The sequence below is a fragment of the Neopsephotus bourkii genome, unplaced genomic scaffold (assembly GCF_033783945.1).
Source record: "Neopsephotus bourkii isolate Nb327-2 ecotype Australia unplaced genomic scaffold, CSIRO-AGI_Nbou_v1 NB_318, whole genome shotgun sequence".
Lineage (NCBI taxonomy): Eukaryota > Metazoa > Chordata > Aves > Psittaciformes > Psittacidae > Neopsephotus > Neopsephotus bourkii.
Genome location: NW_026900826.1, coordinates 1,468,511 through 1,485,547, shown reverse-complemented (window position 1 = coordinate 1,485,547; position 17,037 = coordinate 1,468,511). Strand labels below are relative to the sequence as shown.

General features: G+C 41.2%; 1 protein-coding gene across 3 annotated transcripts; it reads left to right on the top strand.

Annotated features, from left to right (window-relative positions):
• Nucleotides 1-181: 181 nt before the first annotated feature.
• Nucleotides 182-16,829, top strand: SQOR (sulfide quinone oxidoreductase). 3 transcript variants are annotated; one of them, XM_061347335.1, is made up of 10 exons: nucleotides 182-300; nucleotides 9,447-9,698; nucleotides 10,041-10,211; nucleotides 10,715-10,768; nucleotides 12,338-12,532; nucleotides 13,441-13,650; nucleotides 14,158-14,341; nucleotides 15,120-15,187; nucleotides 16,074-16,252; nucleotides 16,430-16,829. In XM_061347335.1, the coding sequence occupies exons 2-10, from the start codon at nucleotides 9,465-9,467 to the stop codon at nucleotides 16,485-16,487; spliced, it is 1,353 nt and encodes a 450-aa protein (XP_061203319.1). In that variant the 5' UTR covers nucleotides 182-300; nucleotides 9,447-9,464; the 3' UTR covers nucleotides 16,488-16,829. The 3 variants fall into 3 exon arrangements, with proteins under 3 accessions (XP_061203319.1, XP_061203320.1, XP_061203318.1); XM_061347334.1 differs by lacking the exon at nucleotides 182-300 and adding an exon at nucleotides 4,439-4,707; XM_061347336.1 differs by lacking the exons at nucleotides 182-300; nucleotides 16,430-16,829 and adding an exon at nucleotides 3,145-3,167 and having other exon boundaries at nucleotides 14,158-14,337; nucleotides 16,074-16,211.
• Nucleotides 16,830-17,037: the final 208 nt, after the last annotated feature.

Here is a 17,037-nt window from a genome sequence, read left to right as displayed (position 1 = left end):
TGAAGGGTAATCTATGTAAACTTTTCCGTAAGATCTCTATGGTGAGGTACCAGAGGGGCTCAGTCAATTTTACTTTTTTACACAGTATGCACCTGCTTGCACTCTTCTGTATTGCAATTTTCTGAACTTATTTCCTGTTCTTGTTTTGTTTTTCTGTGAAAGACACTTTAATGAGTAATCATCCAACATACAAGGTAAACTGGGATAAAGTTTTGGAGCAAGGAGAACAAAGTACTTGAAGTAGTCTGAAGAGACTGAAATGCTGTTACAGGAGCAGTAATAGATTTAAATTTTTCACAGGTATTTTTCCTGTAAGTTGACTGGTGTCCATTGCCTGGGTTGTTGGTGTGTGCTGTGGTTTGTATTTCTAAGAGAAATGTAGAGAATTTCCACAGTCCTTTTTTGGAGTGGAACGTACATAACTAAATGTTATTTCAGTGTTTTATTTTGTAATGTAATTTCAAAACTAGATTCTGGGAATGTAAACAGTTCCTATTAACATATAACATGAAACTAGATGTCTCCGTAGCCAAATTGGGATTAAATTTCTGTGGTATTTGTTTTGTGTTCCCTCATCTAGAACCCAGTGTAGTGTTTCAAGTGGTGGTCTCTTTTTGTGAAGAACTGGGGGGGGTTTGTTTTGTTTCAAAAATTGTGTCTACATTTACTGAAAACAGAGAATTTTAAGCACAAAAATTGATACCTTTGCAACTGTATATTTCAGCTGTTTGAAATAATTTCTGATCAAAGGAATAAAAGTTGACAGTGCCTGCCTGAGGAATCCCATAAGTAAAAATGTAGTAATTTTTCACATTGTAGTCAAATCTGTTTTCTGTATGAATAAGTAACTAATTTTACTAAGGGGGAAATGATTATATGTGGGGGGCAGTGTTTGGTCAGTTCACATAACTTTTTTGTTTTATTAATCATTTCAGTCAAATCTGCAGTTTATTATCTTCATATGGTGTTGTTCTTCAGAATACTCGTGTCATGATGCATAAAATGCAGCATTGGATTAATTTAACAATAGTCATCTAAAATGATATGCCAGCATTAATATGCACAGCTAAGGTAAGTATACATTTAGTCTTTCTGTTACTGTGTATACGTTTAGTCTTGTGTAAAAGTAAGACACTTAACTGTGTGGTAACTCTGAATTTTTATTTTGTAAGATTCTACAAACTTAGGAATTACTGTTGCTAACTGAGGAATCTTCGTTTCCTGTGCTCTTACCTTTGTTATTCTTAAGCTGGATGCTTAAATTGGGTTACCACACCTATAGCTTTACAGCTTTACATGAGCCAATTTTTAATCCAGTGAAATCTGGGTTTTTCACTAATCATGGTACTTTTGCCACGTTCATAAGAGAAAGTTCGTTTCCTTTTGTGAAAAGGCTACTGAAGACTTTATTTGGTTTTATTTGTGTGACCTAAGTGATAATAGCATAAATAATAACATAGAGGTTGTTTTTGTAGCTGTTCAGTTGGGATTCCAGCAGTTGAGTTCTCTGGCCGATTTCTTCTGAATTACCCTTCAGTAGGTGCTTTCTGCCACCTGCTGCTTGCTTTGCAGCACTGCTGCCTCTTCTTAATTCTCACCTCGGTGCTTTAATGCCTCACCTTGCAGGTGTCATTTTTTTGTGTTTTAAACCTCATTAACTCTGTTAAGTTATTTGATCTTTCTTGGAGTAGTTGTACGACTATAACTAAATTACCGGTAAAAACTTCGCAGGTCTTGGAGGTAGTGATGTAAATCTGTATGAATACAATTTACAGGAGCAAAATTACTCAGTATAGCTATTCATGTGAGGCAAAACAGTGTGTAAGGTGCAAAGATTATTAATTTTTAAATCAAAGTGTAAGCTTAAACAGTTTATTTTGGTACAAATATCACTGCTTTCCAGTAATTTGAAGTACACTTCTCCTTACTGTTCGCAGTCTTTCACAGTGATTTGTAGAAAAACAGGCACCGAAACTAGACAGTCACATTACCATCACACCCCCCCCACAGTATGTCTTCAAAACAGACCTTTGTGATACCAGCAGAGCCAAGAACTCTTATGATCTGACAAATGTAGTTTTCTCAAATATTCTTCCTCTAGCTGATAGAACTAAAACTAGAGCTGGGAAGAACAGCTTTATTCTTTCTGCCTGACAGTGTCACAGTAGTGCTGGTGTGAAAATTTTAACTGCTGTCCACCAGGCAGGAGCTGTTGTCAACCATGGTCCCAGAGGGTTATGACTGAAGTCCATGATTCAAGTGGTATTCATGATGTGTAGCTTTAAAGTAGAGATGTTGGCACTGCCTGATAACTCAGTATTTCCTTCTCTTTTACACATATCTGTCTGTTTGTCTCTGTGGTGTCAAGTCATGGGGTTTAGGAGAGGAAACAGAACAACACCCTGTTTGGCAGTCAGAACAGTTGCAACAAATGTATTCAGCTTTTACAAACTTGCAACTTAATAAAGCAAATAATTTAAAGCTTGATAAAGAGTAATTTCAAAATGTGTACATATGCAAATGCAATATTCTCTAAAGAAGTCATTCACAGAAGTAATTAATTTTGCACTGTCATCCATGTTGAGATGCAAGACAAAAGATAAATCTGATCTATTTTGTTTGATATGTTGCAATGAAAATACATCCCAGCACTGCTGTGAAAACGGGACCATCAGTGCATGTACTGGTCAGCAAAACGCTATCTGGAAATCAGTGATAGGAGTTTATTGCTTTGATGAGCAAGTCTTCTGTCATCTGGGATTCAGATAAAAAGTAATATCCCTCTGTATTAAATACAACCTGTCAGAGTAAGAACAGAACAATGAATATGAACTCTTTTCTACCCTACTGCCTGATGTAGAAGCTTTTCAGTGTTCCTACCTCTTCAGTGCTCGGCTGAATTTGCTGTTTTTTCAGTCTTTAAACCAGTGAAAGTCATGTTGATACACCATGTATTTTTTGTTCTGGTTTGCTTCTGCTTCTACTGGGTTGATTTTATTTTACTTCTGCTTCTTTTTGTTGGCCTTACAGATGCTGTTATTTAGTGGTATGCCAGAGGAAGGATATCTCCCAAGAAAAAATACCAAAGATGATGTGAAGCAATTACTGCTTTCCTTCTGCATCACCCAGTGTTACTAGTATTTATTTGAGATTGTGATTACTATCAGGTAGGCACTTTCAGGGAAGAATAATCCCCATTCTGGAGAACTTGCAACCTAAGCCTAGACAGATATGTAGATGATGCCCTGTGGAAGGGTCAGTATTTAATGTGCCAGGAGGTGGATGCTCCAGGCTTCCCAGGAATGACTAATGTTTAGGATTGCTGCTTGCAGGTAAACTGGTAATGTTCATGTGTCGAGTATCAGCTGTCCAGATTTAGGATTGGCGTTAAAGCTCATTTCAAAACATACAGCAGCACATGTGTTAGGATTTTGGTTTCAGAGGCACTCAGAAATGAGACGGCATTAGACTGAGAGGGAGGGTTTATTTCTGTGGCAGTGCTTTCATGTAGAATAATGCTGTATGAATCTTCTGTGGAACTAGTATTGGATGTGCTAAGCCTTATGCAAGCAGTGGAGGGGGGGAAATTTGGCAGCCTTTTGACCTTTGGCTTTCTTACTTTTATGATGTTTACACGTTTTAGCCTGGTGTAGCTATTTCTAAGTAGCTGTGGGAAGCGTTACTGAAACCTCACATACGTGTATGGAGCTACTAAATACTGAGAAGTGCCTCAGAGGGTGATTTGTCTCCTGTCAAGATTAATGGTATCTTTTGGCTAAACCTGCTTCTTGGACTTCATGTATTTTTGTGAGAATAGCCACTGACAGGGAATGAGTGCAGGTTTTTACAAACAGGCAACGTGAATCATTGTAATTCGGTGCTGTGGGCTTATCTCCAGCAACCTCAGTACCTGGCAGGGAAGGGAATGTCTGTGATAAGAGTAAATTGTCAGGCTTGACTTTATGATTCTTGGCCTTCAGCTGTAAGCCGAGAAAAGCAACTGACACTTCTTTTCTACAAATAGAAGCTCAAAGTAACACAGAGCACAAGCAGGCCGAGAGTACTGGCCCGTGCATGACTGGCTGGCCATGAGGAGCAGCAACATGCTTCTGCTGAAGTTAGGAAATGCCAGGTGTGATGCAGCCTGACAGGGTGTGGCAGGGCCTGACAATTAAACTGCTCTTCCAGTGGGCACCCTGCAGAATGTGCAGTTCCCTTCTGCATATTACATTGTGTGCAGACAGGGGAACAGCCTTGTGGTATCTTCCCATTTGACTCAACGTATTTCCCCCATTCTGTATAGTTGTCCACATGGCTGTGTATCTGTTGAGCAGTTTTACGTGTGCAGGCACTTTGTGCCAGGAGGGGAAGATTAAGCCTGAGAAGGAAGTGGCCTGACATGTGATACGGATCTGTTTGCCATTTGGTGCAAACAAGTTGGCAAAAGTAATTTTGTCTGTAAGTTACTCTCAGCACTAATCTTGACATGACTTTTTTTGCCTTGATGAACATGATTTAGTGGATTAACAGCTGTTCTTACTTCACACTGTCACCGTGCCATATATCAAAAGCCCAGTAAAGTTTTCAGGGGAAACATTTTAAAGCTTGGCTCAGCAGTGGGCTGCAGTTGGGTGAACAGACGCAAGAGGTGGCAGCCCTGCTCTCTGCTTGTACTCAACTGAAAGGTTCCTTTCTCCATGCATCCAGGTGAGTTACATCCTAAGTTCAGCTTAGGACTCTAATGCTTTGACTTATTTTTCTTTCTTAGTAGTTCATGTATTTTAATGTGGTGGGAGTCCACACTTCAGACTGATGTTTGAGATAGCAAGCTGGAATGGCAGTTGGGTTAGAGATGCAGGGACATTTAGGGGGGAAAAAGAAAACTAACGTGAGCCCACAGGCAAGGTTGCTGCGGTGCTAAACGTGGCAGCCCTCGGTGCGGGGCGGTAACGGGGGGTCAGGTGCCTCAACGTGAGCGGCACTGCACAGAGTGGCCCGGCCGGGCCCTGCCCTTTGCCCGGCGGCCGGGCGGCACCTGCCGCCGCCGCGCTCCGCCCCGCCGCTCCCGCTGACAGGACCCGCCGCTTATACCGCGCACGGGGCGGCGGCGCGCTCCTTTCCCCCGCTCTGCTTCTCGGCGGCCGGCGCAACAGGCAGGCAAGTGCGGGTGCGGCCGCCGCAGGGCCGCAGCTCGGGGCCGGCTAGCGGGACGAAGAGGACGGCGGCCATCGGCCGCGGGACGGGAGGGCGCTGGGCCGTGCCCGCGGGCAGGCTGCCGGCCTCGGCTCTGCGCCGCCAGCAGCGGCCGGGGCAGCGCCCCTGCTGCGGGGCTCCTGCGGGCCCGGTGCGGCGGGTCGCGGGTGAACGGAGTCCTGTCGCTGTTCCCAACTCTTGCGTTCCCTGGAGCAGCGCGGGCTGCTCCATGCGGGACCTCACCGTGGGTGTAGAGCCTGATTCAGCGAAAGGCAGCGCCCACCGGGGCTGCGCTCGCCGCCCCTTGGGATGTCCGACGCCGGCGCAGCCGCAGCCGCAGGAAGCCCCGGGCGCGGTAGCCGCGGTGAGCTCGGAGGCTGCTGGCGGCTGCGAGTGCGGTGTGAAACGCGTGCGGGGCTTCGGAGCGGGCGGAAAGCTGCTGCGTGCCCCTAGCGCGCTGGGGCTGCCGAGTGTTTGCTCATGGTGGACTATTGAAACTTACCTGCGGCCGACTGCTCAGAGGGGAGTTGTAGTGATCTTTATTCTTGTTAGTAAGACTTCGGTAACTTTGTTCTAACTCCCTGCAATACATCGTTCATAAACTGGCTCAGTGAAGTAGTCAGTCCTGGGAGCTGAGCATACCATAGATACATGAAGTGTTGTGCTTCAATTAAATGTTTGTTCGGGCACTACAACTTGTGCCTCTCAAGGATAATTTGCTGGATATGAATCTACAGACCTGGCAAGAGAATGGCCTGTAATACTTGGGTGTCCTGCATGTGTCCCTTGGATCTGAGGATGTTCTGTGATACCTTGTCTGTAGGTAACACTGCAAAATGAAGTGTGACAAAGTTCCTTCCGTGTTAGGTCAGCTAGTGGACATATTGAGTGCATGCGAGAAGAGATGGAATTTTGGTTCTTGTAATGAGCCACTAGTGTGATTTGTCAGTATTGTATTTCTGACTTGTCTCTGTCTTTATTGTATAGATTTTGATTTTTATTTACTTGTGGCTGTTAATACACAGAGAGCTGTAGCCAAAGATAACCTTTACACTTTGAGCTTGTTTATGGGCTGGATGAGGAACACTTACCCTGTTCTGTTGAATCTGCTGTTTTCTTTGATTGGAATTGGATAAAGTACACAAAAATACGAAATTGTAATGCAGTATGTTTTCAGCAAGGTTCTTCTTGCTGAAAGAAGAAAAGCTTAAAAGGAGTTTCTAAATGATTAATTTCCTCTGTGATGATTGTAGAAATGTCATTAATTTATTTTTAAGAACAGCGTAATGAAGGTAGTTCCTATGGTCTGTTTTCTCAGTCTCGCCAAGGGATTTAAGCTGCTAACACTGGAAAACAGTGTTTTCTATTTTTTTTTAAGTGAAAAGTCACTGTTTTTGTTTGTGCCACCTTAACCCGCTCAATGGCATTCAAACACTAAATAATACTGAGCTCTCCTTGTCAGTCTTAACTGATTCTTTTTCAAGTGCACTTTCTTCAGTATTAAACAGACTTACTGTAAAAGCATGCAAACAAGTAGCCTTGGAGTAAAAGGGATTTATGAATAGAGATGTGACAGTCACTGACTACCTGCAAGCTAAGTCTGATTTTTAAAGAAACCAAAAAAAAAGTTGTTTTTAAAGACGGGAGAGGGGGAAAAGCTTTGACGGGCTGCCTGCCCTGGTAGAGATGACATTTTTTGTCCATTAACTGTGAGTCACATCACCCTGGGTTTTATGTGGTGTGAGGTGAGTTGTGCTGCAGTAGCATTACACAAGCTGCTGATGCTGTAATAAACCACTGTGACTTGAAAGCATTTGTAAACCAGACTTGACCTGATGACAGACCTAGTTTTAAATGGCAGAATTCAGGCGATGCAGAGCCCTCACTGAGGCAGAGGAGTGTATTGTAGGCTTTACCTTTCTAGGCAGTGCTCTAAGACTTGTGTACGGATCTCCATTGTGTGTGTGATTTCGTGTTATATGAGGCTAATATGAATTGTCACATTGTGCATAATTTAAAGGACAGTGAATGTGTGCTCTGTGTTGTCTTCTACAAGCTTAAAATTTCAGCTCAGTTCAGTAGGCTAACTACATATTTTCCCCTTTACCTTAATTTTCGTTCTGTTCCTTTATCTCTCGTGTTCAGAGTGGAGGGTTTATGTGTTGCTGACTGACTTGATATACAGCTGCTGTCTAGCTTAAGAGTTTAATATGAAGGATTTTGATTTTTTTTTTAAGATAGCTGTCTGCAAATGACACTTGGGTTTGTTTCTATATACTCTGAAACAATTTAGAAATGATGTAATACCGTATTCTGACCAATTTGACCGCTGTTAGTTAAGGTACATCTTGTTTGTGCTTACAGTCATGCTTACTTACTTACTTTGACCAAAATATATTTGGTCAGAGAGGATAATTATTCCTTAGTTTCCATTACAAAAATGGAGTCTTCTTCTCTTGGTCTGGATGTGCTGTGTGTTGGGAGCCAGCGGGCTCTGAGCCTGTTTAATTGAATCGGAAGCAAAATCCTGCATTCATGAGCCTCCAGAAACAGGATGTTCTTCTTAAAACTGTCTCACAAATGGAAGTTGCAAAACTTGCTCTTCACAGTTCATCTCTCTCTGACTTGGAGAAAGCAGGACGTGTATCTGTCAGGTAGCTCTTATTTCTAGGGTAGAACAACTTCCTCCCTTGCTTGAGCTGCCTGTCCACATCTTTAAATAACTGCCTGCTCTAGATAGCTGATAAAGAGGCTTCCAAAGGGAAACTAACTTATTCTAGAGCTGGAAGGTTTATTTTGAATGAGGAGGGGTTGAGAAGAATATGTTCATCTTCAGAAGTTCTTGTAAAACAAAATGATTAAAATCGGTTTTAAAATGTACACCTGAGATTTGCCCTTTCTTTCCCAAATTAATTGTACCATGGGGATTTATAATGGGACTTCATAAAGAATTTGGGGTATACAGAGACGAGAAATGTTTGGATAACACGTAACGGTGCAAAATGAATTGCATCAGCATGACTGCATTTAGCACACTGGAGAATCTTTGAAGCTGATTTTGGAAGATTTTCTTGAAAATATTTGAGGTTTCTAGCTTAGTTTTCAAACTCAGTTTGTGAGTAACAGAAGTGAGTTCTCACTTCAGGTAAAAGCTGGAATTCTTGCCTGATGACTCAAGGAATTAAACAAAGGGGAGCAGGTATAGAACACAGGAAAGTCTTGACATAAGTTGCTTTTCAGGTTACAGTGCTTACTCATTCTTTATTGACAATAAGGAACTGTATGAAAATGACTTTATACCTGTTTTATCATTGAAAAGCTAAAAACTGATACTGTGTGCGAACAATGGATTTAGATCAGAAAAAGTTCTTGTCCACTCCGTAGCAGAGGGAGGGAAATGTGGGTTAATCCTGACTGTCCAAGACAACACAAATGCATATCCAGTGTTACAATTGTCAAGATAAATTATGCTTTTAGGGTTCTGGCTCTTACTTTTCAGTATGGGTTTCTGACCTTTGTTTTCAGCTACTTTACTGCTGTAAAAGCTAAGAAGTCATCATGGATAGAGAACTAAGTATTTTGGGTGTATTCAAGGATCCCAGATTTAGGAAGACGTAAACTTTTGTTTCATTGAATTTGTTTTCTTATCAAGCTTAAGGTTCACTGTTTCTCTTGCAAGAATATGTGTGCCCTTGCTTAAAGGACCACAGAACTTGGCTCACACCCCTGAGAGGTCTGTCTGAGGTGTGCATATGCTGGTACACCCTAATATTAAAGTAGGAATGTAGTGGTGTGTTTGCCTGATGCCTTGCAGCTAGTGGAACAGCACTCAGTATGTCCACACAGCTACTTTGTTCACTGTTTTGATGATCTACAACACCTAGCAAAAATCTTGTTCCTTTTTGTGGCACTCGCGTCTTCAGGATTGTAATATTACAGCTGGAGTTATGGCACATGCGTTGCTTCTGATGCAGGATCAGATACGCCTTCCTGCCACAATAACAAGAAGATGTTCTTATGCTTTGTTAGAATTCATTTGCTTTTATGAAATTTCAGTTTCATTGCAGAGGCAATGATTGACCTTTTTTTTCTCTTTTTTTTTCTCCCCCAAATTGATTACAATCCATTTCCAAGTAAGCGGCTTGGCTGCAACAAAGGTTGAGCATTATAACTTTTGCCCTGAAGACTAATCCAAGCATATAAATAAATTCCATCTTCTGTAATTGTTACTGGTGTCTTTCCTTATCTTGTAGCTTCCTGCTTACTGGAAGATGTCAGCAGTTGGAATAGTGTCCTCCTGTTCCTGTCTGCGTCCTAGTGTATGGCTGCTGAAACCAGGAATCCAGAAGGCAAGCTCCTTTGGTTTACATATGGCAGCCAGGTGTGCTGCCAAGGATTACTATGAAGTACTTGTGTTGGGTGGAGGTGCTGGTGGAATCGCCATGAGTGCCCGGATGAAGAGGAAAGTAGGGGCAGAAAACGTGGCTGTTGTTGAGCCAAGTAAGGTGAGTCTTCCTCTGCTGTCTAGCATTAAAAAGATAAGCATGTTACGTATGTGACCAGATTGGTCTGATTCTCATCCTTCTCCAACCTCACATGTTTTTAACTGTGGAGAGGAAGCTAACTGGCCAGCTTTAAAAAGGCTTCATATTATGTTTGTTGTGCCACATTAGAAGTGCATGCATCCTTTCAGCTTTGCAATGCAAAACTTTTGGTCATTTCTTCAGCTTCCTTTGTTAAGTATAATACAATGTGAAGAGCACATTGTTTCCTATTTGGAGTAATGTGCCTTCACCTTGCAGTCCCTTTAAACAGTTCTTACATGTGCATTTGAATATTTCTTTCAGACTCATTACTATCAGCCACTGTGGACCCTGGTTGGTGGTGGTGCAAAGCAGCTGGCAACTTCTGCACGTCCAACAGAAAGTGTAATGCCGGCAGGTGTTGAGTGGATCCAGTCTCGAGTTACAGCATTAGATCCAGATAAGAACTGTGTCTATGTGGAGAATGGCAGCAAGGTAACATGTAAAAAAAATAAGTTAGTCTCTTATCCTATGTCATGAGTTGTCTGTCCACCTCCTGCAGATCCCCTTGGAACTGCCTATTGAATAAGGCCCTCCCCCAGCATCTAGGAGGCCAGGAAATTGTGCTTCGTGTCATGAGAAGTACTTAATCCTAAAATGTGTTTCTAAAAAAAAAGAAAAAATGTTGTAGATAACTGCGTTAGAATCAACATAAAATATTGTTATTGTCTGTCTACAGTGAGCTGAACACAAAAGAGAGAATATTTTGCTCCAAACACTTGGTTTTATGTATAACAGGATCTGTAACTCATAATGCAGTTAGCATTTTAACTATAAAAATAGTTATAGAGCTTAACATTTATGTTACTAATGCTCTTTGTATATCCTTCCCTTATGGCTGTTGCCATCATATAACTCCAACTTGCTTTGAGGTACTTTTGTTTCTTTGTCTAAGATGTGTTTTGGGTTTTTGTTGTTTGTTTTTTTCTTTCTTCTAGATATCTTATAAGTACCTGATAATTGCCCTTGGGATTAGTCTGCATTATGAAAAGGTATTTGTTTTACAGTCCTGTTTTCCCTAGTTCTGATGGCATCACATATCATTATGATTCACTAAAGTAAAGGGATTTTCAATGCACTTTTTTTTTACTGCAATATACTGAATGCTAACATGAATTAGAGAGCCAGGAGACAGCCTAATGACTTTGCTCCTCCCACAGATGTCTCTCTAATAACCTGAACTGCCCTTCCAAAGGTCTTTTAAGACATCTTTGTTGCATCTCTAGCAACATCAGCAGACAGAACAAGTTCAATCTAGAATTTAAAGGCAGCCTGTAATAATGAGTGTGCTGACTGTGGTCCAAAGCATCTATAATGTCAATGGAAGTGAGAAACCCATAGCAGTCAGTAAAATCTGTCCCACAGAATTAATTTGACTCACCCTCATCTTTCTTAAAAGATACACTTCAAAAGGAACTGGCTGAGCTATCATGCTTGTGATTAAATAGGCCTTTGGGCCCTTCCTGTCTATTAGGTTTCCTGTACACTTTATCCAGCGGCACTCAGGAAAATGTTAATACCATTGTATGGCACAAGAATGACCATGGACATAGATAGGAAGAGGAAAACACAAAGGCAAGATGTTTGAGTGATTTAACTCGCATGGTTTTAACCTGAGCTGAGTATGATGTAGTACTGATAATGTATTTGATTATCTCTTTGAAAAGCTCCCAAGGCATATGTAAAGCAAGAGCTAGCCTTAGTTAATCGGATGTGGTGACCTAGAATTTATCTGGTGATTAGGTTAGTGGAGTGAGGAGTTCCATTGTGTTCAGTGATCCTCTCAGTCTTCACAGGTATCTCTTGAGTACAACCTGATAAAACTACATCCAGTATTCAGTAGTAGAAGTAATCACCATTAGTTTGTTGTGAATAAAACTCACAGAAACAGGTTTATGTGGCTTTAAAACGAAAGTGGCCAGTGTAAGAAGAGAGATGGTTTCTCTTCCTTGTCTTCACCAACAGCACACTTCCTGGGGTAGACTGTAACTTCCCAAACACACTGCAGTGCATGTAACATGACTCTGTCTCAGAATTTCTGCAATCCATTATTTTGAAATGGGGATGACTCCCTTTCTAACAAACAGATGCTCCAGTGTAGTAGGAGTTATAGGGAAATAACTAATGGAGACAGTTAAAACAAAACCCTAGGAAATACAGGTATCTGCAACTGAATACTGAAGAGTTTTGTTCAGCTGATAAATTTTCATAATGCCTTTTTTTTTTACACATGATTTTTACTTACAGTGATTTGGCAGTGACTTTATATACTCTGAATTTCATGCAGTAGTCTACAAAAACATGGGTCTTGGTTTGCACTGAACTCTTACACCACAGATGCCGCAGATCAGTATCATTTCACTAAACATTGCATCTACTGAATCATCTACTAAATTCTAATGGAAATACCTGTTTGATTGATTCTTTTCAAAAATGCCAACTAGCAAGTATGTATGGGCTTTCTTTTTGCTAGAGGCTTCTTAAATAGCTATTTCTTAAGCCTGCGTTTAATACTTGATGACGATGACAAAATTCTGCAATCCATAATTTCATTTCCTTAGATCAAAGGCTTGCCTGAAGGTTTTCATCACCCTAAAATAGGTTCCAATTATTCAGTACGTACAGTAGAGAAAACGTGGAAAGCTGTACAAGATTTTAAGGAGGGAAATGCTATCTTCACTTTTCCAAACACTCCAGTGAAGTGTGCAGGGGCTCCTCAGAAGATCATGTATTTATCAGAGGCCTACTGGAGGAAAGTAAGTATTTTGCTCTTTCTGCCATTGCTTGTTCCCACAGTTGGAATCCAGGCTTGTTCTAAGGGGTTCATAGTGTCTTTAAAACAAAGGAAAAACACACAAGGGAAATGTGACACAGCATTATTAAAGTGACTGAGTCGCTTTTTCCATTACTAAGGTATAATAAATGCAGGAAACTGAACTATACATAAATATTAACATATATTTAATACTGGAGAAGCTTCTAGAATTCAGAATCCATAAGCAAAGAACTTCTCGCCCTACTTCCGGTGAGCTGCAGATACAACTGTTCTCAGCCTCATTTATAACTTCAGTTGGTGCTCTAAACGCTGGCTGGGATTAAGTAATTCTTAATACTTTAATACCTGTTGCAGTTTGTCTTTCTGCTAGTCTGAAAATGGCTTTGTTTGCTCCTCATGGTGCACTGTATCCACATCAGGAGGAGTCTTAGCCACGCTGTCAGAGCAAGCTTAGTGTGGATAGAAGACAGCTTCAAGTGCAAGTGTCAGGCTTCAGACGTGTTTAAGTTTCCTGAGCTGTCTACTGGGAGAGTACCTGAATAATGCATAGAAGTGGAGATTTCAGAAAGCTCTGTAGTGCTAAGCAGCGACACATGCTGACCCTGCATACATCAGCTCCTCAGTGAACTGCAGCTGCCTCCTCTCATAGCAATTTGGGAGGGGAGGGTGTCTTCAGTACTTCACTCAGAAAAGGCAAAGATTATCTTGTCTAGCTTCTAACGTGGCATGAAACAGCTGTGTCTGAGAGTTTTAATGTTAGTACTTAATTAATAATTGAACTGTATTAATAGTTCTATCAGCTCTTCAGTAGTGCAGCACAATTCTGTTGTCTCTGCTAGCTTATGTCAGTTTCTTAATCAAAAAGGCTAATTTGATCTCTCTGTGCAGACAGGAAAACGGTCCAAAGCCAACATAATGTTCAACACTTCACTTGGTGCCATTTTTGGTGTTAAGAAGTATGCTGATGCATTGCTTGAAATAATAAAGGAGAGGGATATCACTGTTAACTATAAGCGCAATCTCATAGAAGTTCGAGCAGACAAGCAGGAAGCTGTGTTTGAAAATCTGGACAAGCCTGGAGTGACTGAAGTTCATCAGGTCAGGAGCTTGCAGACCTTTAGTTTGGTCCTGTTTGTTTTCCTTGTATACTGTAAATAACTGCCACACTATGAACACGTGCTGTCTGCTTCCTTCTATACTGCCATTCCCTCCTGACAGTACCATCTATAACTTTAGCAGAGGATTAAACAGTTTGAAATTGAGAAGGAGAGAAGGAAAAAATACTGAATGAAACATGGCTGGAGTCCTGTCACCTTGTTAGTGTAACTCGGTAATGTCTTGGACGCATATAGAGAAAAGAAATTGCTGTTTTAAATGGAGTTGCCTGATAAGGTTCATGTTAAAAAAAAAAAAAAAAAGGTGCACTTCAAATTTGAGGACAAATTTTCATTCTATGTACTAAAAAAACCCCAACCAATAAGGACCCACAAACCAAACAAACCCCCCCAGAAAAGCCCTTTCCACACTGTGCTTATTGCTTCATATGAACCCAGGTACAATGTGCTCTGATAAACTAGCTGTTGAGTGCCTTTTCTTTCTCTCTAGTATGAAATGCTTCATGTCACACCCCCCATGGGGCCACCTGATGTCCTCGTCAACAGTTGTGTCTCGGATGAAATTGGCTGGGTGGATGTAGATAAGGAAACTCTACAACATAAAAAGTACCCTAATGTGTTTGGCATTGGAGACTGCACCAACCTTCCAACTTCCAAAACTGCTGCAGCCGTAGGTGAAGTTGCACATGTGTGTGTTTGTGTGTGTAATGAGAAGTATGGGAGTGACAGAGTTTTTTAGTTTCTTACTCCTGAGGACTTGACTTCAACTATGCCAAGCTTTGTAAAAGACCTGTGTCTCCTGGAATAATGAACTAATGGCATTTTCTGTGTCTGCAGAATGGCATGAAACGAGCACACTGCTCTTGCATTCCATCACCCCTCAGTAACAAAATTTTCTGCTCTATCTTCGCAGCTCATGCGTATGAGTCAGCGAACCGATAAGTCACTATTGAAGAATCACATGTTCTGTAGCCACAGGGTCCAATATAAACCACTTTTGGCATATAGTCTCACAACTAAAAAAACTGAAAGGAAGGTTATCAGTATGTTCCTGGTGTAACTTGAAGAATGGTATAGTCAACTGTTCCAGCAAATGGGTCTAGAGTACCTCCCTTCCAGTACTCAAAATGAAACAAAAGTCTGTGTACTGACCTTAGTGCTGGGGAATATTGACCAAGTATAATTTCATACAGGAGAATGGCCATAGACTAAAAACATACAGCTAAAGTGTTACTGAGCTTTGGCAGGTTGGAAACAGTGAGGCTAAAGCATTATTCCAGTTTTTTGTTTTTTTCTTACCTGGGACTGTGGACTTCCCAAACTGATTTGACACGCACATTCAACTCCAGCTGAACTGCCCAACAAAATGCCTGGCTGACAGTGTTTGCTCTAGTAATGGCAGTAATTGCTGCCTGAAACAAAGCTCTAACACACTTTCATATTCTTTTGTAGCTGCCCAGTCTGGAGTGCTTGAGAGAACTATTTCCCTGGTAATGAAGAACCAGTCACCAACTAAAAAGGTACCTACAGATCCTGTGTTAGAGAAGTTGTCTTAAATGTTTTCTATGTTCTCATGCAGGAAGTCTTGCAAGCAGCTAAGGGTGTGAACCAGAAGGCAGGAAGGGCAGGAAGAGGGTGCTAAATGCTGTGTTACAATAGCAATTGAGTTGCACAATTCATATTCTTGATACTGCCATTAAAAATACTATTAAATTTCCTGGCTTCTCGGTTGAAAGTTTAAACACTGATCAGTCCGGGTTCTTCACCAATGCGGGAGACTTAGAGTAAAACCTGACTGCTATAATGCCTGCTCCAGGAAAACCCTTGCAGATCTGCTGTTTCTGTACAAAGTTGAAACTGGCCTCCCCTGCACAGAACAGGATCTCTTAAGAACTTAAATTGAAGGTTTTGTACTACAGAAGGTGTTAAGCCTATAACTGTGCTCAAATTTCTCTGAGACTTGGGTTTCATTTTACCTATGGCTTCCTTGTGGTACTAACCTGAGGATCATTATCCATAGTCCTGCCATCCTCTGGAAATTCTTGTAGCTGGATTCAAGGTCCTGTTTTTATACACTGCCTGTTAAAACCAGCACCACCTCTCATCCTCATCTACTGCTCACCTGTTCTTCTGCTTACAAAAACCAATTAATACAAAAGCCCTGTTCTAGGTCAGTTCTGATTTTACCAATGCTAAACAAATCCACATTTGAAATAACATGGCTGTGTTATGGTTATTAAACCGCAACTGGCTTTGCAGCCTCCCCAAACTTGCTGATATTAATGCTACACATACAGAAACCTCCTAGCAACTTATTTTGAAACATGAATGTTAACCATCTGGATTGTAATACTTTGGCATTTAGACTTTGCTCAGGGTAATGAACAGAGGTGTTCTTCATTGCAGTATGATGGATATACTTCCTGCCCGCTAGTAACAGGCTACAACAAGGTGATTCTAGCAGAATTTGACTACAACGCTCAGCCACTGGAGACCTTTCCCCTTGACCAGAGTAAGGAGAGAGTAACCATGTACCATATGAAAGCTGATATGATGCCTTTTCTCTATTGGAATGCACTACTCAAGTAAGTATTTGAAAAACGAAAACCTCATTGAAACAAAGGTTCTCCAAAACAAACTCCCAGCACTCCCCTCTTAGCAAGTATAGGATCTTAGGGGAGTAAACCAGAAAACACTCCCCCCCATACCCTACTTTGATAGTACATACATGAACTTGATGAAAGAACTTTCTCCATTTCTAGGGGATACTGGGGAGGACCAGCTCCTATCAGGAAGCTTATGCACCTGGGCTTGAAGTAACTGCTGCCTGGTCAGTCCTTGTTGAAGGGCTGTTCTAACAGTGGATCAGTACACAGCTTCCCTCTTGGGCCACCTAGTAGTGGTTTGTTTTCTTAAATCAAGTGTTTGTCCTAAAGTCACTTCTTCCCTTACTAGGGGTTAAGCCTTCATATCCTTTCACTGCTTTTCTAAATAAACCAAGGCCTTAAACTACTTCTCTACACAGACAGGAGTATGAACTTGCCTCAAGCTACTGAACACTACTGGAATTGTCTGGGGACATCAGTAATTTTAAAGCTGTTGTATATCTTAGATCTTTTCCAACCTTAAAATGTATTGTCTGCATTCAAGATCACTGTGTGCACGGAATTTAACAGAATTCAATGCTAGTAAAATAGCCTGAAAACAGCCTATTGTGGTCTCATGTTTGAAAAGGAAGATCGACCCCAGTTTCTTCAGCAAGATGATCCCTAATCAGACAGATCAGAAATTAATGTAAATTCTTCCCTTCTATTAACCTGCATTAAGTGTATATGAGTAAATATGTGTGTACACACTATGATGTTTTGCT

Excerpts from the sequence above, each read along its gene's own strand:
- SQOR (XM_061347335.1), top strand. The coding sequence starts at position 9,465 with ATGTCAGCAGTTGGAATAGTGTCCTCCTGTTCCTGTCTGCGTCCTAGT. Across the intron at positions 12,533-13,440 it reads CAGAGGCCTACTGGAGGAAA|ACAGGAAAACGGTCCAAAGC; the intron begins GTAAGTATTTTG and ends CTCTCTGTGCAG. Across the intron at positions 14,342-15,119 it reads CAAAACTGCTGCAGCCGTAG|CTGCCCAGTCTGGAGTGCTT; the intron begins GTGAAGTTGCAC and ends ATTCTTTTGTAG.